Source organism: Nerophis ophidion, linkage group LG11 (assembly GCF_033978795.1).
Source record: "Nerophis ophidion isolate RoL-2023_Sa linkage group LG11, RoL_Noph_v1.0, whole genome shotgun sequence".
Classification (NCBI taxonomy): Eukaryota; Metazoa; Chordata; class Actinopteri; order Syngnathiformes; family Syngnathidae; genus Nerophis; species Nerophis ophidion.
The window spans coordinates 44,744,478-44,771,784 of NC_084621.1; the positions used below are offsets into that span (position 1 = coordinate 44,744,478).

General features: G+C 39.5%; 1 protein-coding gene across 3 annotated transcripts in view; it reads left to right on the top strand.

Moving 5' to 3' along the window:
* LOC133562159 (transcription factor HIVEP3) overlaps positions 1–27,307 on the top strand; it is a 166,403-nt gene that overhangs the window by 110,422 nt on the left and 28,674 nt on the right. For all 3 annotated transcript variants that reach the window (XM_061916084.1, XM_061916083.1, XM_061916082.1), the window contains 4 exons: positions 7,201–9,540; positions 10,218–10,498; positions 10,571–12,487; positions 17,884–18,026. In XM_061916084.1, coding sequence (XP_061772068.1) covers positions 7,545–9,540; positions 10,218–10,498; positions 10,571–12,487; positions 17,884–18,026 — 4,337 coding nt within the window. In that variant the 5' untranslated portion in view covers positions 7,201–7,544. The remainder of the gene's footprint in view (positions 1–7,200; positions 9,541–10,217; positions 10,499–10,570; positions 12,488–17,883; positions 18,027–27,307) is intronic.

Genomic DNA, 27,307 nt, shown 5'->3' on the forward strand with positions numbered 1-27,307 from the left:
AAACTTTGGCAGCTCTAGATAATATACACAATCATCGCAATGTTGAAAGCAATATTTTTTTAATTTGTTTCTAAAAAAAATGATGCAAACTCAAGTTTGGACATCATATAATACACCTCTGGGGAAATAACTTGGATTCTTGGCATTTTACCTGGCTGTGCTTCTTGTGTTGAATTTAGCGGCCAGTATTGAAAGGACTGTCAAAAAGCCTCTGGTCTCAGACCTTGCTTCCCAAAGCATCCTGTGGAGTGCAGATAGAGACTGACCGAGGGCCTCTGGTATGCTGTTCCTTCAGAAGGACCCACTGACTTAAGTGGCTTCCCTGAGCAAAGGAGAGATTTGTTCATGTTTGACATATACTTTGCTTGAAGCCATGTGTTTCTTCAGTTAACTTTGCAAAGAAGTGAGGCTTGACTTTGACTGACAAAGTCAGTTCAGCATCTACTGTACGCTGCATTGGTCCAGACAGTGTTACACACACTCATCAACCGGCTGTCACGCAACGGGGTGGATGTCAAAGGTCACTTCAGCTTGTCAATCCGTGCATCGGCCTGGCGTTTACCCCTTCCTCACTTCCTGCTGCCAGTGTGTGTTTGTAGTCAGAGAGGATGCTGGGAGATAAATTTAGACCTAGAGCTCCGTCTCCATCTGCCGTTGCTCAGAGTAGGTTTGTTTCCATGGAAACCGGCACCAGGCTACCACCAGTGAGAGAGAATATGGAGAAAGAGGCATGTGTTTGGGGAGGTGAAGGGGGTGACAGCAGCTTTTTAAAAAGCACTTAAGAGAGTTTATCTGTCCTCAGGGCACAACATAATCTATTGTTTAGCCCATATTGGTATCTGTCATAACAAGCCGCGTGAATACATGGGGGTATTGATGAGGTGAGCTAAGTGTTTGTTTTATTTGCCGCACGGCTCTACAAATAGAGTGCATGTTTGGACTCGACAAAGGAGCGGTGATGTGATGTGTGTGTGTGTCTAGTGTGTAGGTGTGCATGTTTGTGTGTGGTAGAGCACATCTGCGTGCCAGGGCTCCCCGGAAATACCTGCATCACAGTTCAGTCACAGTTCATTTAAATACTTTTTTTTTTAATTATTTCTGTAAACAACCCATATATTTTTTATTTGCTCTGTATGGGGGTTCTCACCATCTTACAGATTGAGAAATTAAAATACATTTAAAATAAATATTTAAACATTGATACATCAAATATATTAGTATAGACAAAAGTACATGTGATTATGAAATGTTTGCTTTGTGAGAATTTTCTCACCACCTTACTATATTGAGAAATTAAAATGAATTCAATTAAATATATAGATAATTCAATATTTTAGTATACGTGAAACTATAGTACATGAACAAGTGCAATTAATACATCACCTATATATTTTTATTTGCACAATGTGATTATCACCACCTTTTTCGAAAATGTTATCATGGAAAATTTTTTTTACATCGTTCATTTATATATTTTTTATATTATTTCCATGTATATGACGTATATGTTTTGTACTTGCTCCGTATGAGGTTTCTTTCCACCTTAACATATTGAAAAGTTCAAATGTATTTAAATTAAATATTTAAACATCATTAAAGTATATGAAAATGTAATTTTTTTCTCTGTGAGGTTTCTCTCCACCTTACCAAATTGAGAAAATTTAAATTAGACATATATACATACATATATATATATATATATATATATATATATATATATATATATATATATATATATATATCATGAATATATTAGTAAACATAAAACAACAGTATATGAATGACATGATATATGATGTGCAATTATTACATGACTTATATATTTATTTGCTTTATGTAAGGATTCTCACCACCTTGCCAAATCAAGAAATTAAAATTAATTAAATCACTTACATAAATATATATATAAATTAACTATATTAGGATACATAAAACTACAGTACATGAAAATGTGTAATACATGACCTATATATCTCCTTACCCTATTGAGAAATGTATATTGAATTAAATTTACAAATATATATATATATATATATATATATATATATATATATATATATATATATATATATATATGTATGTACTAGTATAGATATAAGGACAATAAAATGTGAAATTAATTAAAAATATATATTTTCTATACACAAACAAACCAATACAAGCATAAATAATTGGTGCCACTTGTTGCAAGGGAGAATTTGTGTAGCACGTTTATTAGTGACTCAATTAAATGTCGGCATGTGCCAGTCACGTCCATTAGGCACTATCTGAAAGGCACCATTGATAACGTGTCATTTTTGTGGCATGAGCATGAAGAAAAAGGAAAACTCCGGATCAAACCGAGGCAGAAGGTCATCCCAGGACGTTGCAGCACATTGGCTGACACATCCAAATTAAAAACGGGCCTTGTGAGGGTTGTACTATACGCAGTATACATGCTGTATGTGTGTGTGCAAGTGTATGTTTTGGCATCATGGAGACTCCGCTCAGACATTCCTTCCCCCCCATCTCTCTGGCAAAGCCCTTCACTGTGTTTCCCCTGCTTTGAGCCGGCTGACTAGACGTCCATGAATAATGTAAGCAGCGCTCTCCCTAACCCTAAAAACCCTCTAATCGCCCTGTTTAAAGGGCGGCATCAACAGCTATGTGGCATTATTACATTTAAGCTATGATAGAACTTTTATTAGAGTAAGGGAGTTGAGGCGATTTTACTTATACGTGGTCTCTCCCACTTATATTTTGTTTACACATCCATGTCTTCCACATACGGAAAATCTATTTTGAACCATAATATCCCACCTTGTTGTTTGCAAAAAACATGGGTGAGATTTTGCTGGTGTAGATTTGACTACGTTCATCGCAGAAGATCTCACTCTAGAATCGTTTGGAATTTGGACAGGATAAATAGCATACCATTTTTTTTTAAGATGTGATGGCCACCATTCAAAAACTGTATTGTCTAGGTGAAGGCAGAGGATAGAACAAATAAGAAAGTATCACCATGCTTTTGTTGAATGTGTTTGTACTGTACCAAATATCACAACACTATGGCCTACAATATATATCTCAATGTATATTGGAGGCTATTGCGATATATATCACAATATATTATTTTGTAAGTAAATGATAACAGAACCATTTCAAAACAGGTTACACAGTCTCCTAATTTACCTGCTGACAAATGCAGTAACATATGACATCATTTTGATTTGTATTATTTTCTCAAAACTATTATTAATCTACTTTGTAATTTACTGTTAATATCTGCCAATGTTATGTTCACCATTGTTCTATATAGATTTCTGTTAAAATGTAGTTAAGATGTATCATTCTCTTGTTTGAATAAATTACATTAGTTTTGGGGGATAATACAATATGGGTATTGATCCAATACCAAGTAGTTATACTGGCAGTATTGGTCCTATCAATGTTGATACTGATACTTTAAATTTGCAAGATAATCCATCTTCTTCTGATTAATCAAAGTCGGGTCGCGAGGGCAGCCGTTTAAGCAGAGAATCCCAGAATTTCCTCACCCAAAGTACAAACCCCATTTCCATATGGCATTGTCTTGCTGAAATAAGCAGGGGCGTCCATGAAAAAGACGGCAATTAGATGGCAGCATATGTTGTTCCAAAACCTGTATGTACCTTTCAGAATTAATGGTGCCTTCACAGATGTGTAAGTTACCCATGCCTTGGGCACTAATGCACTCCCATACCATCACAGATGCTGGCTTTTGAACTTTGAGTCGATAACAGTCTGGATGGTTCGCTTCCCTTTTGGTCCGGATGACACAATGTCGAATAGTTCCAAAAACAATTTGAAATGTGGACTCGTCAGACCACACAACACTTTTCCACTTTGCTTCAGTCCATCTTAGATGATCTCGGGCCCAGAGATCATCACGTAAGCGGCATGGTTTCCAGCCATGCCGCTTACGTGGAGTGATTTCTCCAGATTCTCTGAACCTTTTGATGATATTATGGACCGTAGATGTTGAAATCCCTAAATTCATTGCAATTGCACTTTGGGAAACGTTGTTCTTAAATTGTTTGACAATTTACTCACGCAGTTGTGGACAAAGGGGTGTACCTCGCCCCCTCCTTTCTTCTGAAAGACTGAGCATTTTTTGGGAAGCTGTTTTTATACCCAATCATGGCACCCACCTGTTCCCAATTAGCCTGCACACCTGTGGGATGTTCCAAATACGTGTTTGATGAGCATTCCTCAACTTTATCAGTACTTATTGCCACCTTTCCCAACTTCGTTGTCACGTGTTGCTGGCATCAAATTCTAAATTTAATGTTTTTTTGCAAAAAAACATTTTTTTATCAGTTTAACCATCAAATATGTTGTCTTTGTAGCATATTCAACTGAATATGGGTAGAAAATTATTTGCAAATCATTGTATTCCGTTTATTATTACATCTAACACAATTTCCCAACACATATGGAAACGGGGTTTCTACATTCCATATTTTTGCATGGACCTCAGTGGTGAAGATTCTAATTCCTAGTGGGGTACACGTTCTCTAGGATCTGACAAGTTACTTCTTAGAGTAACACAGCAAGATTATCATTTTTGTTCTGCTTGCGCCCTAAACAGACTCTAATGAAGGCTGAATGTTGTTCTCCAAACATATGGAGGGTGCTGAACTGAGGCTCATTAAAAAAACTGTCTATGCTTCCTTGTCATAAACTGCAGTCTTTTGATGAGCCTGTTTAGTCATTCATTGGGTCATTGAGTCTTTCATTTCTCTTCTAGCAGGTCACAGGCTTTCTCTTCCTTTTTATTCATGACATTAATGTTACCAGGCCCCTTTATGTTGTCTATACCTTACCTCGTTCCACTCTCCCAATATGAGATTGGCTGGCTGTGTTTTGTGGCTGAATGTTAAAGTACAGCGAGACTACACATTGATGATACATGCATAGGCATAGGTTGTCAGTTTTTCAGGAAATGTGGATTTGCTGAGCAGCAGTTTTTTTACTTTGATTAGGTCAATTAGCCTGCCCATTCCCAGCATGGATTAGCATTGCCTCTTACAATAATCTACAGCAGGGGTCACCAACGTGGTGCCCGTAAGGACCAGATGAGTAGCCCGCTGTCCTGTTCTAAAAATAGCTCAAATAGCAGCACTTACCAGTGAGCTGCCTCTATTTTTTAAATCTTATTTATTTACTAGCAAGCTGGTCTTGCTTTGCTCGACATTTTTATTTCTAAGAGAGACAAAACTCAAATAGAATTTGAAAATCCAAGAAAATATTTTAAAGACTTGGTCGTCACTTGTTTGAATAAATTCATTTATTTTTTTTACTTTCCTTCTTATAACTTTCAGAAAGACAATTTTAGAGAAAAAATACAACCTCAAAAAATATTTTAGGATTTTTAAACACATATACCTTTTTACCTTTTAAATTCCTTCCTCTTCTTTCCTGACAATTTAAATCAATGTTCAAGTAAATACATTTTTTTTTATTGTAAAGAATAATAAATACATTTTAATTTATTTCTTCATTTTAGCTTCTGTTTTTTCGACAAAGAATATTTGTGAAATATTTCTTCAAACCTATTATGATTAAAATTTCAAAAAAAATATTCTGGCAAATCTAGAAAGTCTTTAAAATCAAATTTAAATCTTATTTCAAAGTCTTTTAAATTTCTTTTTAAATTTTTGTTCTGGAAAATCTAGAAGAAATAAGGATTTGTGTTTGTCAGAAATATAGCTTGGTCCAATTTGTTATATATTCTAACAAAGTGCTGATTGGATTTTAACCTATTTAAAAAATGTCATTAAAATTCTAAAATTAATCTTAATCAGGAAAAATTACTAATGATGTTCCACAAATTCTTTTTTAAATTTTTTAAAAGAAGATTCGAATTAGCTAGTTTTTCTCTTCTTTTTATCGGTTGAATTTAGAATTTTAAAGAGTCAAAATTGAAGATAAACTACGTTTCAAAATGTAATTTTCATTTTTTTTCCTGTTTTCTCCTCTTTTAAACCGTTCAATTAAGTGTTTTTTTCATCATTTATTCTCTACAAAAAACCTTCCGTAAAAGGAAAAAAAATGTACGACAGAATGACAGACAGAAATACCCATTTTTTAATATATGTATACATAGATTTATTTATTAAAGGTAAATTGAGAAAATTGGCTATTTCTGGCAATTTATTTAAGTGTGTATCAAACTGGTAGCCCTTCGCATTAATCAGTACTCAAGAAGTAGCTATTGGTTTCAAAAAGGTTGGTGGCCCCTGATCTACAGTATCTACACCTGAGTTTACCTGGTAGTTAGACTGTGGCAAATGCCAAACATATTTCTAAAGCAAGTCTCCTTACCTCCATATCAAGTCATCTCTGTAGTGGTATTGGGTGGTTGGGTTATACCTGAAAGGTTTTTACAAAGTACACTTTGACTCTGGAACTGCTGGTTGTTATCAGTAGCATAGCCTGAACCCTACTTGCAGTTAAGTCCACTGATCCAAATAAAAACAACCCCCTCCACTTATTCACTTAAACTTCAGTGCCAGATCAGATTAGTGCAATCTTTTGCTTTGACTCTGTGCTGTAATGCTGCTGTCTCCTGTTTGATACTTGTCCTGTGGATGTGGCCTGTGTAGACCTGGACTGCTGAGTAGGCCACTCAATGGTTAGTAATAGAGATGGGTATTGTTTACATTTCAACCGTTACTATTACCAAATTGGTACTTTCAAAATGTTGGTGGTGCTTAAACAGTCAATACAGATCCAATTTTGTGTGTTGTTTCTTCATATCTTAATTATTAATACAAGTTTAGAATTACAGTATGCTGAGGTCATTGGGAATTTTAAATCAGCATTTTTTGATTTTACATTTAATCACGAGTTTCTGTAAAGTTCATCTTATGAATCAAATTGATAATCCATCTTGGATATTTTTTTAAACACTAATCATTGTTAAACCAATTTAGTTTATTAAATGCGGAAATGGTTTCTCTCCTTACCAACATAAATTAAATGTTCATAAAATCATCAGTAGGCTCTGGTTGTTGCCCTAATTTTTGTTAAGTACTCCTGAAAATATTTTAAGTTCTGTCAGTAACTTTGACTAATAATTGTACATTTTTCTACCTGGCTGTCGTTGAGAGAGTCTGATATCAGTGTCCTGATCTAATATCTCATTATCTCATGTTTGTTCGTCCTGTTTTGCTCTAGACTATTCAGCAATTGACCTGACTACACAATTGAGGACCAGCAAAATAAACGCGGAGAAGATCTTGAGCGGGCTGTTAGGATGGCTGCAGCTGGACAGAAGCATTGCTGTACACTGAGAGATGATCCATGTTTACCTTCATCAGTGCTGCTACAGGGCACATTTTAACAATGCCTCACTTGGTCCTCTTGAATAACTTAAGGCCCACACTGAAAAAGGCCCTTTGTTGGGATTTACAATCACTGTCCACAACTCCTTGTCTCTGACCTCCCTGCTGCCATGCGGTTACACCCATGAGGCTCCAAGGGCCCTTGCTTATGCATCTGTGAGGCCTCCTCCTCACTCTATGGAGGCCGAGCCCAGCCATTCGGCTGATGGGGAGCGCTCTGGAAGACAAGAGCAGCAGCATGTGACAGCTGAATCCCCACTTGGGTCTTGTCCACCGCAGCAGCCCCAGCAGCCCTCTAACCCACGTCCTGTACACAGAGCTTTGGGTCGACTGCAGAATCGCCAGCCAAAACGTGCTGATCTTCTTCGGTTACAACAGCAAGCAGTAGCATGGCAGCAAACGGACACACCAGGTCCTTCAGGAGGCAGCCTTTTCTCTTCAGGATCTGCATCAATCTCATCTCTTCCTTCTACATCCTCCACCCAGGTTGAGCACGGTCACAGGATCCCATCTCAGTCAAGCCAAGAGACTAAAGAAGGGGTGAGCTCTCCTAGAAAAGGAGAGAAAAAAAAACCGAAACTAGGGAAATATGTGTGCACTTATTGTGGCCGTCCTTGTGCCAAGCCAAGTGTTCTTCAGAAACACATTCGCTCCCACACAGGAGAAAGACCTTATCCTTGTGCTCCCTGTGGTTTTTCTTTCAAGACCAAGAGTAACCTGTACAAGCACCGCAAGTCCCATGCTCATCGCATTAAAGCAGGTCTTGTGTCCAGTCGTGATGAGCCCAGTTCTAGTGGCCCAGACTGCCGTAGTATTGGAGAAGATCCTGAGGAGCCTACAGAAGGAGAAAGTACAGAGTCAGAAGACGAGACAGGCCAACACAGAAAATCTTCAAAGGAGATTTCGGCACGACAGAAAAAAGGTGGTAAGGAGTTGCCCGAGGGGTCAGAAGAGTGCCAGAGGCCTGAAGATTCTCAAGCTGTCAAGCAAAGGCTGGCGCTGCGACTTAGTGAAAGAAAACGTGGACCCATGGCTTCTCCTGATGACCCTCCTTTGTCTCTCTCCACCTCATCTTCGTCTCTTGGCCCTGGCAGTAAAGGCAGCACAGAGTCTGGATACTTTTCTGGATCTGGCAGCACTGACCTGTCCCAAGTTAGTCCTCCGAGCGCTAGTGCCAAAACCTACGCAGAAATAATTCTTGGGAAATATGGGAGGATGGGAGGGCAGCAGCGGAGTTCACATCCCCAGCATTCTAATTCTCCCCTTTCTGCACTGCCTGGAACAGATGATAAGAGTATTTCTTTTTCTGTACCCAAAACCCAAGTAATAGAACACATTACAAAGCTCATCACTATCAATGAAGCAGTGGTAGACACCAGTGAGATTGACAGCGTAAAGCCTCGACGTTCCTCTCTGTCAAGGAAAAGCAGCTTTGAATCACCCAAATTGACTACCCAAAAAGACGCCTACACATTTGATTCAAAGGGAGAAGCCCCTGGTCCCAGTGGTTTGGGACATCCACACAATCACGAAAAAGATCCATCAGCTACCCAAACGTCAACAGCCCCCTTGCTCAGAAGCCGCTCGATGCCATCGTCTACCAGCCAACAAGAGTTCTCTGTGTCTGGAAACAGGTCCACCAGAGGTTATCGTCTCTGCCAGTCTTTTGATGAGCAGCAGGCTTCGGCGGCAGAGATTAACATTGTTCATGCCCATCGTATGCTGAGGCGCCAACCTGCCATAGAGGTTCCTCTGGGAGCTGAGCTTATGTTGGAGGAGACACCGCCCAACTCCTGTTCTTCAGTCAAAGGCAGAGACGGTGTTAGGCATCCACAACAACAACAACCACCGCAAAGTACTTTGAGCCCATTTGAATGCAAAGTATGTGGGAGACATTTCCAGAATAGTGACAACTACAGGGCTCATACAGCCATGTGCACAGGGCAGCAAACACTGGTACAAGAGAGCAGCGATGCAAGTAAGACCTGCAGAGAGGATCGGCCCCAGATGATGATGCACTATAAATTTAGAGCCCTGGCCATGGCTGTAAGGAAAAGGAGGAAAGAAGAGAGTATAGAAGAGGATCTACCTAGTCCTGGGTCCGTAGCTATGTCAGAGAGGTCTGCAGTCCTCCTACCAGTGGCAAGTCAAGGACACAACCAGACACTCTCAGGTGCGCTCGCATTTTGCTACATTAAAATAAAAACCCTAATGTCTGTAAATAACATATTTTTTACAACTTACATTCCTAAAAATTGAGTACTGCAGCAACACACATCACACGTGGTATGGTTTACATGCCACAATTAATTATCTCACAGTAGTTGTAATTTAGCAAAATCTGAATAGAGTTATGGTATACTATTATCATAAAAGATATTAATGTTAAAATTACTATTTGAAGTATCCTTACTTTGTAAGGAAAATCCTCTGCTAATTTGAGTTGATTTGTTTTTTTATGGAATCCTACCAAATTCTTATGAAATTTGGATCATAGTTTTTTGTAGACTATTGCTGACAAGGCAGTGAAATGATTTGTGTATTGTTGATTTTGTGTATTGTTGATGGCGTGGCGAAGTTGGGAGATTGGCCGTGCCAGCAATCTGAGGGTTCCTGGTTCAATCCCCACCTTCTACCAACCTCGTCATGTCCATTGTGTCCTTGAGCAAGACACTTCACCCTTGCTCCTGATGGGTCCTGGTTAGCGCCGTGCATGGCAGCTCCCGCCATCAGTGTGTGAATGTGTGTGTGTGAATGGGTGAATGTGGAAATAGTGTCAGACCGCTTTGAGTTCCTTGAAAAAGTACAACCCATTTACCATTTACCATGTATTGTGCATCAACATTTTAGGTGTTTCTGTCGAGACTGAGTCGGGACAACAGCAGCAAGAGAGAAAAGGGGTGTCTGTCATTCAGCACACAAGCTCCTTTGAAAAGCAGGAGACAATCTCCATGGAAAGTGAGGTATCAGATGTCAAGGAAGCTCAACAAGCACAACAACCCCATCCAAAACCTTCTACATCACGCCTCATCCGCCAGCACAACATCCAAGTTCCAGAGATATTTGTTACAGTGGAGCCTGATGCTGACATGACGTCTTTGTCGCCAACAGTAACAGCATCGTCTTGTAAGGTAGATTGATTTGATTTATAGCTATTAGAATTTTGTAAAGCTTGCACAGTTTGACAGTGTTGTCTATTGTAGGAGGCAGAAAGAGTGGAGGAGTTCCAGTGGCCACAACGTAGCCAGACTCTGGCCCAACTCCCTGCAGAGAAACTGCCCCCGAAGAAGAAAAGACTCCGCTTAGCTGAGATGGCGCAGTCCTCAGGGGAGTCAAGCTTTGAGTCTGTGTCTCTGCCGCGCAGTCCTAGTCAGGAGAGCAGCATGTCCCACACTTCAAGTCTTTCCGCTTCTTTCGAAGATGCAGCAAGGACTGAACCTGCCCTTTGGGGCTCCAGTAGCCAAAGCACCCAAATGTTGACCGTGCCATCCCCCTCCCATCAACACAATCAAAGTCACAAGGAGATGCGGCGTTCAGCTTCAGAACAGGCCCCTCAAAAAACAGAGCAGGTCTCAGAAACCAGAAGTAAATCTTTTGACTTTGGTTCCTTGTCATCTCAGCAGTCAGCATCATCCTGGAAAGAACGGAGGAAGTGTCTCCTTGTAAAGCATGCTACCTTAGGGGAACCTGAGCAAGAGGAGGGGGTTGGCATGAGTCAGCTATCTAGAGCAGACAGTCCGAAGCCTGGTCCTTCTCACTTGAGCCACCCTCTGGTTTACTCAATTTCCCCTTTCCACCCAGAGGACACAGAGAATGTCTTGCAGCTGTTACAGCCACGAGATGTGCTTCCTCCACATCTAAGCGGCCAACCAACATTCCCTCCTGGATTGCCGGCGACACAGTTTATTAACAGAAGCTTTTTACATTCACACATCGCTCAACCTGTACACCCAATGCAGATCCACATGGGTGAACAGTTGGGTATACAGCTCCATCACCTTCCTGCTTTAGTTCCTGTCCAATTTCCCTCCAGGACTACTGATAGCCAGTCTCTGCACTTGCCTTCCCCTCCATTACATTCCTCACATGCTTGTATAGCTCCTTCTACAGATGGAAGAACCTTGTCTACGTCTTTTGACCTTACCCAGCAGTCTCTTGTTGCAATTTCTTACCCCTACCCGCGGCCTGTAATTGCCACTTGTGTGGCACAGCTTACACCAGCAGTGTCCCTGGTGGTGCCAGTCCGCCTCCAAACCCATATCCCTACCAATGCTCGTGCAATGTACACCACCCTGTCCCAGATCCTCACTTCTGCTTGTCCGCAGGAGCCCATTTTTTGTACGGCCATGACACTTGTGGGCCAAGTAGAAAGGAGCAAGTTACAGAGGTCTTATCTGAAAGTCCCCTCCCCAGACATTAAGTGTCTCCCTCCACTGCTTGTTCCCGGAGAGGGTATGTCACCATCAATCGAGGGGTACGGTCCACTTGGCCCTGGAGGGAGTAAACGCATGCTCTCACCTGCAGCTAGTCTGGAGCTCAGTACTGAAGCTCAGCGTCACCAGAAAAGAGTAAAAGAGGAAGAGGAGGGGGAACAACACAAATCTGGAAAAGAAGCGGATAATATAGAGGAAATGGTGCACAGGGGAGGAGGATGTAAAGCTGCTGGGAAACAACTGGAAGAGATTGAAAGTAAAAAAGACCCGCTTGAGACTACAACTGTAAAAACAGAAGGGAAGCATACAAGGGAGGAGAAACAGGTAGAAGAATCAACTGTGAGAAGTCAAAAAGACGAGCAACATCATGTTGAAGAGAAGAAGATTGAGAGACCAAACACCCGCTCATACCCCAGCCTTCAAACGTCCACCTCTGTCAACTGGTGCTACCTGAACTATGTCAAACCCAACCCGAGCGCACAGAGGGACAGTAGCACCTCAGTTTATTCCACCTGGAGTGTCAGCGGACACAACCCAAACTTGCCAGGCATCAGCACTAAGGTGTCCTTGTCTCTGCTGTGCTCCAAACAGAAGCATTGCTCAGAGACCTACACCATCGCCATGGCTCCAAATCCAGACAAAATCAAAAAGCCCCCTTCAAGTAGTAGCGCTCCACGAGTCTCAGAGGTAAAACCAATGACACACGCTACAAGACCGGCAAATAAGGATTAATACCATATAGAAACCTCTTTATTGTAACTTCAACATATTGTGTGATATTTTTTCAGGACAAATGGATAAAACCCAGCCGAAAAGATCGTTTTAGCACTAGAAACATAAAACTACCTTTTTACAGCCATCACTGTGACTCTAGAAAAGTGATTTACAGTGGGGCAACATAGTATTTAGTCAGCCACCGATTGTGCAAGTTCTCCCACTTAAAATGATGACAGAGGTCTGTAATTTTCATCATAGGTACACTTCAACTGTGAGAGACAGAATGTAAAAAAAAAAAAATCCAGGAATTCACATTGTAGGAATTTTAAAGAATTTATTTGTAAATTATGGTGGAAAATAAGTATTTGGTCAACCATTCAAAGCTCTCACTGATGGAAGGAGGTTTTGGCTCAAAATCTCACGATACATGGCCCCATTCATTCTTTCCTTAACACGGATCAATCGTCCTGTCCCCTTAGCAGAAAAACAGCCCCAAAGCATGATGTTTCCACCCCCATGCTTCACAGTAGGTATGGTGTTCTTGGGATGCAACTCAGTATTATTTTTCCTCCAAACACGACAAGTTGAGTTTATACCAAAATGGATACATGGATGATACAGCAGAGGATTGGGAGAATGTCATGTGGTCAGATGAAACCAAAATAGAACTTTTTGGTACAAGCTCAACTCGTTGTGTTTGGAGGAAGAAGAATACTGAGTTGCATCCCAAGAACACCATACCTACTGTGAAGCATGGGGCTGGAAACATCAAGCTTTGGGGCTTTTTTTCTGCTAAGGGGACAGGACGATTGATCGGTGTTAAGGAAAGAATGAATGGGGCCATGTATCGTGAGATTTTGAGCCAAAACCTCCTTCCATCAGTGAGAGCTTTGAATGGTTGACCAAGTACTTATTTTCACCATAATTTAAAAATAAATTATTTAAAATTCCTACAATGTGAATTCCTGGATTTTTTTTTCACATTCTGTCTCTCATAGTTGAAGTGTACCTATGATGAAAATTACAGACTTCTGTCATTATTTTAAGTGGGAGAACTTGCACACTCGTGGCTGACTAAATACTTGTTTACCCCACTGTATATGTCTAAGCAAACATACAAAATACTTATGTTCACGTAATAATGGCTTCATATGATGAAAAAAAAACACTAACAATATACAAAAAAAACATTTTATGCAATGTTATGATGTAAAAAAACTGTTTTCCACAAAAATTGTCATCAAAGAAAAGTTTATATTTTATCTTGAAATCAACATAAATTGTACTTTAATGGCTGAACAAGTCCAACTAGTTTTCCAGGGTGTACCCCACCTACCGCCCAAATGCAGCTGAGATAGGCTCCAGCACCCCCCGTGACCCTGATAGGAACAAGCGGTAGAAAAAGGACGGATGGATAGTTACAGTTTAAATTCTTATCAGCCTGAAAAATAAACATATATTGTTGTTCATCTGTTCAAAGCGTTACATTCATTATGAAGTGTGTCCCAATACAACTTTTCTTTTACATCCCATTAGTGGCGCTTTAAGTGCTGGCTGATACAGGCGGCAGGAATCGTAATTCCGTTATTATTTTGTAGTGCGGGATGTTAAATAAGGTTTAAACACTTGATATTATTCAAACAGAGAACAATTGTAGAAATGAAAAACACAAAACTATTCATAATCAACTCTCCTGAATGGAATTAAGTTGATTTTAAGTTAAAGTGGAGTGGTAATTTGTTTTTTTGGGCGAGACCTCGTGGCTACAATAATTCCTAAGCTCATGAGACATTAGGTTGAATAATGCAGACATATTTGTTACTGGATTCTTTGGAATACGCTTCTGCCTTAAGTAACATGCAACTATCATTATTTAGCACTTGTTTATATTGACAAATGTGTTGTTTTAGAATGAAATATTGTTCAATTAGGCCAGTACTTCTCAATTATTTTCTGTTACGCCCCCCTTTGGGAGAAGAAAATATTTTGCCGCCCCCCCAATAGTATATATATATATTTTTTATTTTATAACTTTACCGCTGCATAACATTGTAAGCTTATTAACATTAAAGTAAACCACATACCGGTCTTTTCTCACCCCAAATCACAAATGTCTCAAAGGACTGCACAAATCATTACGACTACAACATCCTCGGAAGAACCCACAAAAGGGCAAGGAAAACTCACACCCAGTGGGCAGGGAGAATTCACATGCGCTATCATATTCTGGTACGACAAAAAAAAAAAGCATGTGCCCGAGAACACTATTTGAGAAGGACTGAACTTGTCCAGGGTGTACCCCGCCTTCCGCCCGATTGTAGCTGAGATAGGCGCCAGCGCCCCCCGCGACCCCGAAAGGGAATAAGCGGTAGAAAATGGATGGATGGATGGATGAACTAGGTACACTTATTATGTATGTCTAGCCTGAGTGCTGTTGTGTTGCTTCAATATTGCTTCAATGTTAACTTTTTGTAAATGACTAAAATTCAAGAAAAGTGGGTTTTTGTTGAAGGACATTTAGATGTTAACTGGCTGTCCAGCTCTATACGAGTGAATGCTGCAGGGCTGCTTATGTCGGAACCTATATTGGACATTTTACAAGTGCTGATATCGGGAAGATATCTGATATTCATATCAGATCCGGACACCCATTTTAATTATACAAGATAATCAACAGTCTGTAAGTGAAAATGTTCACTGGGGTGTTCGACATAATATAATTTCGTGGCCCAAATAAAATAACGTGGCGGGCCACATAAAATGATGTAACAGGCTACATTAAATAATTCAGCCGGACACTTAAAATAAAGTGTCCGGCTACATAAGGCTACATAAAATAAAGTGGTGGGGGACATAAAGTAATTTGGTGGGCCACTTAAAATGACGTGGCGGGCTACATAAAAATTTTTAGCCGGTCACGTAAAATAAAGTGGTGGGCGACATAAAATGGTAAATGGTAAATGGGTTGTACTTGTATAGCACTTTTCTACCCCTTTTTAAGGAGCCGAAAGCGCTTTGACAGTATTTCCACATTCGCCCATTCACACACTTTGGTAGACCACATAAAATAATGTAGCGGACCACAAAAAATTATGTGGCAGGCTCCATAAAATAGTTTAGTCCGCCAGGTAAAATAACGTGGTGGGCGACATAAAATAATTTGGTTGGCCACATAAAATAATTTGGCGGACCACATAAAAATGATGTTACTTTCTACATAAAATTATTCAGCCGGTAAAGTAAAGTGGTGGGCAACATAAAATTATTTGGTGGGGCACATAAAATGAAGTGGCGGGCCACAGTAAAATGATGTAACAGGCTACATAAAAAAATGTAGCCGGTCACATAAAATAAAATGTTGGGCTACATAAAATAATTTGGTCGCCCACATGAAATAACGTGGCGGGCCACATAAAATGATGTGGCAGACTACATAAAGTTTTTTAGTCGGCCACATAAAATAAATCGGTGGGCAACATAAGACAATTTGGTGGCCCACATAAAATAATGTGGTGGCCCACATAAAATAATGTGGCGGGCCACTTGAAATGATGTGGCAGGCTACATAAAATTGTTTAGCCGGCCACGTAAAATAAAGTGGTGTGCAACATAAAATAATTTGGTTGGCCACGTAAAATGATGTAGCGGACCACATAAAAATGATTTGACAGGCTACATAAATAAAAATTAGCCGGTCACGTAAAATAAAGTGGTGGGCAACATAAAATAATTTGGTGGCCCATATAAAATAATGTAGCGGGCCATGTAAAATGACGTGGCAGGCGACATAAAATATTTTAGTCAGCCACATAAAATAAAGTGGTGGGCGACATAAAATAAAATTGTGGGCCACATAAAATGACGTGACAGGCTACATAAAAACATTTAGCCGGTCACGTAAAATAAAGTGGTGGGCGTCATAAAATAATTTGGTGGCCCACATAAAATGACGTGACAGGCCACATAAAATGATGTGGCGGGCTACATAAAATAGTTTAGTCGGCCACATAAAATAAAGTGGTGGGCGGCAAAATAATTTGATGGGCAACATAAAATGATGTGGCGGACCACATAAAATAATGTGGAGGGCCACAAAAAGGATATGACATGCTACATAAAGAAATTTAGCCGGTCAGGTAAAATAAAGTGGTAGGCGACATAAAATAATTTTGTGGCCCACATAAAATAACGTGGCGGGCCATATAAAATGATGTGGCCACATAAAATAATGAGGCAGACCACATTATATAATGTGGCGGGCCACATAAAAATGATGTGACAGGCTACGTTAAATAATTCATCAGGCTACATAAAATAAAGTGGTGGGGGACATAAAATAATTTGGTGGCCCACATAAAATAATGTGGCGGACCACATAAAAATGATGTGACAGGCTACATAAAAAAAAAACCCCAGGTCATGTAAAATAAAGTGGTGGGCGTCATGAAATAATTTGGTGGACCACATAAAGTAATGTTGCGGCAGGCTAAATAAAATAGTTTAGTCGGCCACGTAAAATAATGTGGGCGACATAAAATAGTTTGGTGGGCCAGAGAAAATGATGTGGCGGACCACATAATATAATGTGTCGGGCCACATAAAAATGATGTGGCGGGCCACATAAAATGATGTGGCAGGCTACATAAAATAGTTTAGTCTGCCACATAAAATAAATTGGTGGGCGACATCAAATAATTTGGTGGCCTGCATCAAAAAACGTGATAAAAAAAATCACGTAATAAAAAACTTTAGCCGATCACATAAAATAAAGCGGTGGGCGACATAAAATAACGTGGCGGGCCACATAAAATGATGTGGCGGGCCACATAAAATGATGTGGCGGGCCACATAAAATGATGTGGCGGGCCACATAAAATGATGTGGCAGGCTACATAAAATAGTTTAGTCTGCCACATAAAATAAATTGGTGGGCGACATCAAATAATTTGGTGGGCTGCATCAAAAAACGTGATAAAAAACTTTAGCCGATCACATAAAATAAAGTGGTGGGCGACATAAAATAATTTGGTGGCCCACATAAAATGTAGTGGCGGACCACATACAAATTATGTTACAGGCTACATAAAATTACTTAGCCGGTCATGTAAAATAAAGTGGTGGGCAATCAAAAATAATGTGTCGGGCCACATAAATCATGTGGTGGGCCAGTTTAGGCAACTAGGTTGAACAGGCAGCCTATTAATTAGTTTGAGCACTGCTGTCCCCTAGCTGGAGGCTTATCTATTGTTCAAGTATAAATAAACACCCAACACCTTACTGGTGTCGGACAATCGTGTTATTTCAAACCAGTGGCGAGTGTAAACAATGTATTTTAAGTGTGTTTGTCTACTGTGTCTCGGGTGCAGGTCCATCCCACCACAGCCAGTCCCTCCACTGATGGAACAGATCACCAGCCCGAACAGGAGGAGGATAAAGCAACCAGAGAAAAAGAGGCGCCTTCCACCTCAAAACAAAGCGAAACATCTCGTGTCCGAATATTTGAAGGAGGGTAAGAACTATCGCTGCTCTTCTCTTTTCCAGCCGCTGCATTCACTGTGACAAGTGATGCGAATGCGAAGATTGCAAATAGATGAAAAGGATGATAGGGGCTGGAAAGAGGGAGTTCATTTGTACCTGCAGCCAAATTGATCCTCCTCTGTTGGCATAAGCGCCGGTGCTTTAGAGAGATAGCAGCATGTTAGTGCGTGTGTATGCTGCCTTCACTTTTACAATATCATGAATGCCAATTCCCCAGTTACAAAATAATGTACACCTGATTCTCATGTTGAGATATATTTTCTGCAAACCTGTAAATGTTTACTTCGGTGACTACTGTATATCTACCTACCTTACAGTGTGTGTACTTTCTCTAAATGCCCCCCCCCCCCCCCCCCCCCCCCCCCCCCGTCATCTTTTTTCTTCTTTCCTGGGTGTACTCCATTTGGAGTTACATGGTTTACCCAGGAGGTGTGGATCTATTTACAACCAAGCAATATCTAGAAATAGATAAGATGAAAAAGGAAGAGGAAGGACAGATGGAAATGGTCGAGTAATGAACAAAATGTTTCCAAACACCTTTTTTTCCAGCGTGGAACTTCTCTCTTCCAAGATACTGGTAGACTTCTAAATGAAGTGAATGGGACATTAATTGATATGCTTAGTTCAAGAACAAACTGCTCAGCCAGCATTAAGACTAGTGATGCACAAAATGTTCTTTTCTAAGCCAATACTGTTACAGATAACATCCTGTTAATTTTTTTTCCAAACCTGATCATATCACCACAGTACAGTACATACAAATTTGATATAAGTATTTATAAAAAACTAATTAGTGACGTAAACAGTACTACTATTGTATTGACAATGACCATTACTACACTATAATTATAATAAAAATAAAAGTAATAACAATATTAGTAACCAATATTAATGTTTACCTCTATTATCACAATTACCATCAACTCAAATGTAAAAATACATAAATTCGATAAATAAGTAGTTATAAGAGAAAGGAGAGAAAAACACATTTCTTGTTTCTCAAGAGTGATACCAACAAATTATTCATGTCTATTTTTTGCTATTTAGATGTAACTTTGGTTTGTACACACTTTTCTTTGCAGGTGGATTTGTTTAGCAGGCTTCCAAAACACAGTTGCAGCGATGCTGGTCTTTTATGTGACTGATGAGGTTTGATGTGTTGGAGGAGGATGAAGTTTTTTTTCCGTTCTGGCAAAATATTTGCAGTACATTTGGTGCAAATAGCACACAAAATGTTTTCTCTGAAACAGTGAAGCACTACCACGCGATCAAAGCCATGTTTGTTTGGGGCGTTTACGGCAGGCTGTTTAAAACATGTTGTTTAAAATGTATGAGGAAAGGAAGGCTGGATTTGCTCACCCTGACCCGCCTATCTTGCATCATTGAAGCACTATTATTTTTTATCGGTTATCTGAACAATTTTTTGAATATTTAAAATAGTTTTAAATAGTAATTTATCGGTATGATGTCATAATTCCTCATATCGGCCAGATAATTATGGTGCTTATTAATACCACTGATGAGTTTGTTGTAAACAATACGGCAAACGTGTCAAATTCAAAGCCAGAGGCCCAGATCTGGCCCGCTAATTTATTTTATCTGGCCCACAACATCATTTAATGTAATGGGGTCTGCCACATTAATTAATGTAGTCGGCCACATTATTTAATTGTGGTCTGCCACATCATTTAATTGTGGTCTGCCACATCCTTTAAATTGGTTTGCCACATCATTTAAAGTGGTCTGCCACGTCATGTAATGTAGTCCGCCACATCATTTAATGTAATCTCTCACATCCTTTAACGTGTTCCGCCACATCATTTAAAGTGGTCTGCCACGACATTTATAGTGGTCTGCCACATCATTTAATGTGATCTGCCACATCATTTAATGTAGTCTGCCACATCATTTAAAGTGGTCTGCCAGATCATTTAATGTAGTCTGCCAAATCATTTAAAGTGGTCTGCCACATTAATTAATGTAGTCGGCCACATTATTTAATTGTGGTCTGCCACATCATTTAAAGTGGTCTGCCACTTCATTTAATTGTGGTCTGCCACATCATTTTATTGTGGTCTGCCACATCAATTAATGTAGTCTCTCACATCCTTTAACGTATTCTGCCACATCATTTAAAGTGGTCTGCCACGTCATTTATAGTGGTCTGCCAGATCATTTAAAGTGGTCTGCCACATCATTTAATGTAGTCTGCCACATAATTTAAAGTGGTCTGCCACATAATTTAAAGTGGTCTGCCACATCATTTAAAGTGGTCTGCCAGATCATTTAATGTAGTCTGCCAAATCATTTAAAGTGGTCTGCCACATCATTTAATGTGGTCTGCCACATCATTTAACGTAGTCTGCCACATCATTTAAATTGGTCTGCTACTTCATTTAAAGTGGTCTGCCACATCATTTAATTGTGGTCTGCCACATCATTTAAAGTGGTCTGCTACATCATTTAAAGTGGTCTGCCACGTCATTTAATTGTGGTCTGCCACATCATTTTACGTAGTCTGCCACATCATTTTACGTAGTCTGCCACATCATTTAAATTGGTCTGCTACTTCATTTAAAGTGGTCTGCCACTTCATTTAATTGTGGTCTGCCACATCATTTAAAGTGGTCTAATACATCATTTAAAGTGGTCTGCCACTTCATTTAATTGTGGTCTGCCACGTCATTTAATGTGGTCTGCTACATCATTTAATGTGGTCTGCTACATCATTTAATGTGGTCTGCCACATAATTTAATGTAGTCTGCCACATCATTTGTAGTGGTCTGCCACATAATTTAATGTAGTCTGCCACATCATTTAATATAGTCTGCCACTATATTTAACATGGTCTACCACATCATTTAATGTGATCTGCCACGTAATTTAATGTAGTCTGCCACATCATTTAATGTAGTCTGCCACGTCATTTAATGTAGTCTGCCACATCATTTAATGTAGTCTGCCACTTCATTTAACGTGGTCTGCTATGTCATTTAATGTAGTCGGCCACATCATTTAACATAATCTGCCAAATTATTAAATGTGATCTGCCACATCATTTAACGTAGTCTGCCACATCATTTAACGTAGTCTGCCACATCATTTAACGTGGTCCGCCACATCATTTAACGTTGTCCGCCACGTCATTTAACGTTGTCTGCCACATCATTTAACGTTGTCTGCCATATAATTTAATGTAGTCGGCCACATCATTAACCATGGTCTGCCACATCATTCAATGTAGTCTGCCACATCATTTAACGTGATCTGCCACATCATTTAATGTAGTCTGCCACGTCATTTAACGTGGTCTGCCACGTCATTTAACGTGGTCTGCCACTTCATTTAACGTGGTCTGCCACATCATTTAAAGTGGTCTGCCATATCATTTAATGTAGTCTGCCACATCATTTAACGTGGTCTGCCACATCATTTAACGTGGTCTGCCACATCATTTAACGTGGTCTGGCACATCATTTAACGTGGTCTGCCACATCATTTAACGTGGTCTGCCACATCATTTAACGTGGTCTGCCACATCATTTAACGTAGTCTGCCACATCATTTAACGTAGTCTGCCACATCATTTAACGTAGTCTGCCACATCATTTAACGTAGTCTGCCACATCATTTAACGTGGTCTGCCACATCATTTAACGTGGTCCGCCACATCATTTAACGTTGTCCGCCACTTCATTTAACGTTGTCCGCCACTTCATTTAACATTGTCTGCCACATCATTTAACGTTGTCTGCCATATAATTTAATGTAGTCGGCCACATCATTAACCATGGTCTGCTACATCATTTAACATGGTCTGCCACATCATTTAATGTAGTCTGCCACATCATTTAACGTGGTCTGCCACTTCATTTAACGTGGTCTGCCATATCATTTAATGTGGTCCGCCACATCATTTAACGTGGTCTGCCACATCATTTAACGTGGTCTGCCACATCATTTAACGTGGTCTGGCACATCATTTAACGTGGTCTGCCACATCATTTAATGTAGTCCGTCACATCATTTAATGTGGTCTGCCACATCATTTAACGTAGTCTGCCACATCATTTAACGTAGTCTGCCACATCATTTAACGTGGTCTGCCACATCATTTAACGTGGTCTGCCACTTCATTTAACGTAGTCTGCCACATCATTTAACATGGTAATCAACTGACAGATACAAGTTAGAACTATACGCTACATTGTATTAGAAATGGCAACAGCGGAGGATGAATGCCCCACAACAAGAGGATAGAGATGAAGAAGGAGCTTTTTGACGACAAAGTGTATTACAATGACGGATGCGCCCAAATATTCGGGACTTATGCAGATCCCAAATACACAACAGCAGGCACCAAATGTCACGATCGGCCTTAGCAGGACCCCAAAGCAGAGAAGAAAGAATAAAAGTGATAACAAAAAGCGCACTCAAAAAGGAGTAAGGATAAACAACTCAGGACGTACACAAAAGGTGTGGGAGAATGGGAATCACTCACGTGTTCTGAGGTCCGAGAACCAGCTCCAGCTCGTGGTGCCCAAGACGAGACTTAAAACCAGGGGAGCCTTCAACGTGGTTGGCCCTAAGCTCTAGAACACTTGGCCCCTCCATGTTCGAACTGCTCCCACTGTGGAGTGTTTTAAGTCTCGTCTTAAGACCCACTTTTATTCCCTAGCTCTTTACACTACGTGAGTTGTGTGGTCCTCTGTTGTCCTCTGTGTTTTAAAAATGTTATTCTATTTATTGTTTTGATTGGTATTACCCTTTAAAATCGTGTTTAATTATATTTATTTTATATTAGTTTTATATGTACTTATTTGTTATCGTTTTGTTTTTATTCAGTCATTGGTGGAGCCCAGGATAATATTTGAATATTGTTTTTAATATTGTTGTGCGACACTTTGGAAATATTTTGTTGTTAAAATGTGCTATATAAAAAAAGTTGATTGGATTGGTTTGAAAAGGTGTGAAGAGAAACAAGCAAACAACTACACAGCAGCACTGGATCAAGGCCACAGGAACAAGGAGCAGAAATAGAGCCAGAGTAGATGAGATATGAGATGAACTCGACTGGAAGGGTGAAGCATCAGGAATGAACTGGCGCTGAGTGAGTGAACTGGAGAGCTTAAATAGTTAGGAGGAAATGTGTGTATCAGGTGTGCGCAAAGGTGGCTTCGCCCCATAGTCCAAAAGCAGACACGCGGCAGTAGAACTGCCAAATCATGACACCAAAAGGTAAGAAAGGTTGGTTTTGCACAATAGGTCGAACCAAAACGCTAAATAAAGTCTCCCAATAGGTGCCATTTTGGGGTCCTTATACACACACACCATAATAATACTTGTATGTTGAAGCAAAGTACGTCTGACTACGCTGGGCGTAATGTGCCGACAATCCACCAAGCTGTGCGGATTCAACGCTTACCAAAGTCGTACTAAAACATTTTGACAGATTTTTTAGCGTCGTGTGTAATGCCAAAGGAAAAAATAAAACATGTATCATTTACGTCTGAAAAATTCAAATGGAGCATACTGCAACATAGAAAAGGGCTGACTATGGAGGTTCCAAACTATGTTTTTCTTAACAGTTTTCTCTGGTTAGCTGCTTTTGTTGTCTGAATTCCGCCCATCCTGTCCATTCGATTTTTAAATTGCCAATGCGTGCTATACGGAAATAAACATGGCAACCAGGCAAAGCAGGGGTATTCGTTATTTCTGTTTTTAAAAACAGCACATTTTTTAATATCAATTATACTGGTGATACAAGAGAAGGATAATTGGATTTGTTGATAGAAAAGGTTCTCCGTCTTGTCCCATCAATCAGTTGCTGGTTCGATTTGATGTTCTCCACACAAAACTACCACGGTGGTTGTTATTCCTAAGATGTAGGTGGATATTTTTAGCTCGTGGTTAGAAATAAATGCCAGTGAACAGCAACCCGCCCCTGAATGACTACAACACAATGGCTCTGTTGAGACGATCCTGCTGGGTTTTCTATAATTTGCTGTTGCTGCTTCTGGCGTACAACAGGGAGCATTGACTTCTTGTCATTGTGGTTCATGCACTTTATTTAAACACAGTCACATATTTACACAATCATCCCCACGGATTGTGACTGTCTTGAGAGATGGAGGACAGGTGATTCAAATTTAGCGTTTCTGCGGTCTTGCTGTGGCCTAAAATAGGCTTTTGATAAATATCAGGATTGTGTACATAAAGATGTTTATAGAATAGAACCAAATGTCTTGTTTGATTTGGTTATTTGTTAGGTTAATTCCTTTCTCTCTTTTTACTCTAGTCCAGGCCTGGGCAGTTATTTTGACTCGAGGGCTACATTTAAAGAAAACAATGTGTCTGGGGGCCGGTATATCTGTTTTTAGGAACACTAATACAAAACGTCACAATAATGTCTGATTGAATGCTAAAAACGTTATGACAGACCGCTTTAAAAAACGGAATGGAATTTTAATTTTTTTCTATGAACGATAAAACACTGAATATTGACAACACATGAATGTCACATCTCGTTTCAATCGACATATTTTACAATCAAGTGAAACGCAACAAAAATGCAACAAACAGTGAAATATTAACGCAAAGGATACATAATAAATCCACCTACAATCTGATATATCTGATATTTGCTGAATTTCCCCCAGGGATCAATAAAGTACTTTCTATTCTATTCTATATATCAGTGGTTCTCAACCTTTTTTCAGTGATGTACCCCCTATGAACATTTTTTCAATTGAAGTACCCCCTAATCAGAGCAAAGCATTTTTGGTTGAAAAAAAAGACATAAAGAAGTAAAATACAGCACTATGTCATCAGTTTCTGATTTATTAAATTGTATAGCAGTACAAAATATTGCTCATTTGTAGTGGTCTTTCTTGAAATATTTGTAAAAAGGATATAAAAATAACTAAAAACTTTTTGAAGAATAAACAAGTGATTCAATTATAAATAAAGATTTTTACACATAGAAGTAATCATCAACTTAAAGTGCCCTCTTTGGGGATTGTAATAGAGATCCGTCTGGATTCATGAACTTATTTCTAAACATTTCTTCATAAAAAAAGAAATCTTTAACATCAATATTCATGGTACATGTCCACAAAAAAATTAGCTGTCAACACTGAATATTGCATTGTTGCATTTCTTTTCACAGTCTATGAACTTACTTCAACAAAATATGAATGTATTATTCAATAAATATTTGTATAAAGAATTTTTGAATTGTTGCTATTTTTAGAATATTTTTGAAAAATCTTTTGTACCCCTTGGCATACCTTCAAGTACCCCCAGGGGTACGCATACCCCCATTTGAGAACCACTGCTATATATCATTAAGCTTTAGAACTTTGTGAAAATCTCCTTTCACGTCTGTGGAAACGCTTCCCGCCCACACTGCTTGGTGCCTCGTCTGAGCTACTGTGACGTAGATTACCATTGTAACTAATTACAAACCCCGTTTCCATATGAGTTGGGAAATTGTGTTTGATGTAAATGTAAACGGACTACAATGATTTGCAAATCCTTTTCAACCCATATTCAAATGAATGCACTACAAAGACAAGATATTTGATGTTCAAACTCATAAACTTTTTTTTGTTTTTTGCAAATAATAATTAACTTGGAATTTCATGGCTGCAACACGTGCCAAAGTAGTTGGGAAAGGGCATGTTCACCACTGGGTTACATCACCTTTTCTTTTAACAACACTCAATAAACGTTTGGTAACTGAGGAAACTAATTGTTGAAGCTTTGAAAGTGGAATTCTTTCCCATTCTTGTTTTATGTAGAGCTTCAGTCGTTCAACAGTCCGGGTCTCCGCTGTCGTATTTTACGCTGCATAATGCGCCACACATTTTCGATGGGAGACAGGTCTGGACTGCAGGCTGGCCAGGAAAGTACCTGCACTCTTTTTTAAGGAAGCCACGCTTTTGTAACACTTGTCTTGCTGAAATAAGCAGGGGCGTCCATGACAACGTTGCTTGGATGACAACATATGTTGCTCCAAAACCTGTATGGACCATTCAGCATTGATGGTGCCTTCACAGATGTTTAAGTTACCCAAGCCTCGGGCATTAATACACCCCCATACCATCACAGATGCTGGCTTTTGAACTTCGCGCCTATAACAATCCCAAAGGTTATTTTCCTCTTTGTTCTGGAGGAAACCATGTCCTCTGTTTCCAAATATAATTTTAAATGTGGACTCGTCAGACCACAGAACACCTTTCTACTTTGCATCAGTCCTTCTTAGGTGAGCTCGGGCCCAGCCAAGCCGGCGACGTTTCAGGATATTGTTGATAAATGGGTTTGGCTTCGTGTAGTAGAGTTTTAACTTGCACTTACAGATATAGCGACCAACTGTAGTTACTGATAGTGGTTTTATGAAGTGTTCCTGAGCCCATGTGGTTATATCCTTTACACACTGATGTCGGTTTTCGGTGCAGTACCGACTGAGGGATCAAATGTCCGTAATATCATCGCTTACGTGGAATGATTTCTCCAGATTCTGTGAACTTTTTGATGATTTTACGGACCGTAGATGGTAAAATCCCAAAATTTCTTGCAATAGCTCGTTGAGAAATGTTGTTCTGAAACAGTTCGACAATTTGCTTACAAAGTGGTGACCCTCGCCCTATCCTTGTTTGTGAATTACTTAGCATTTCAGAGAATCTGCTTTTATACCCAATCATGGCACCCAACTGTTCCCAATTAGCCTGCACACCTGTGGGATGTTCCATATAAGTGTTTGATTAGCATTCCTCAACTTTATCAGTATTTATTGCCACCTTTCCCAACTCCTTTGTGACGTGCTGCTGGCATCAAATTCTAAAGTTAATAATTATTTGTAAAAAAAAAAAAATTTTTTTATCAGTTTGAACATCAAATATGTTGTCTTTGTAGCATTTAATTTTCCTGAAGGAATAAATAAAGTACTATCTAATCTAATATTCAACTGAATATGGGTTGAAAACGATTTGCAAATCATTGTATTCCGTTTATATTTACATCTAACACAATTTTCCAACTCATATGGAAACGGGGTTTGTAGATGACCATAGTAACTAATTAGATGACCATAGTAAACAATTAGATTACCATAGTAACTGGTACATTATCCATAAAGGCAAATTACTGCACATCATAATGGCAGCTACACTTTCAATCTTAAAAATATTTGGGAATGTCCGGCGGGACAGATGGAAAAGCTCAACAGGCCGCATTTGGCCCCTGAGGCC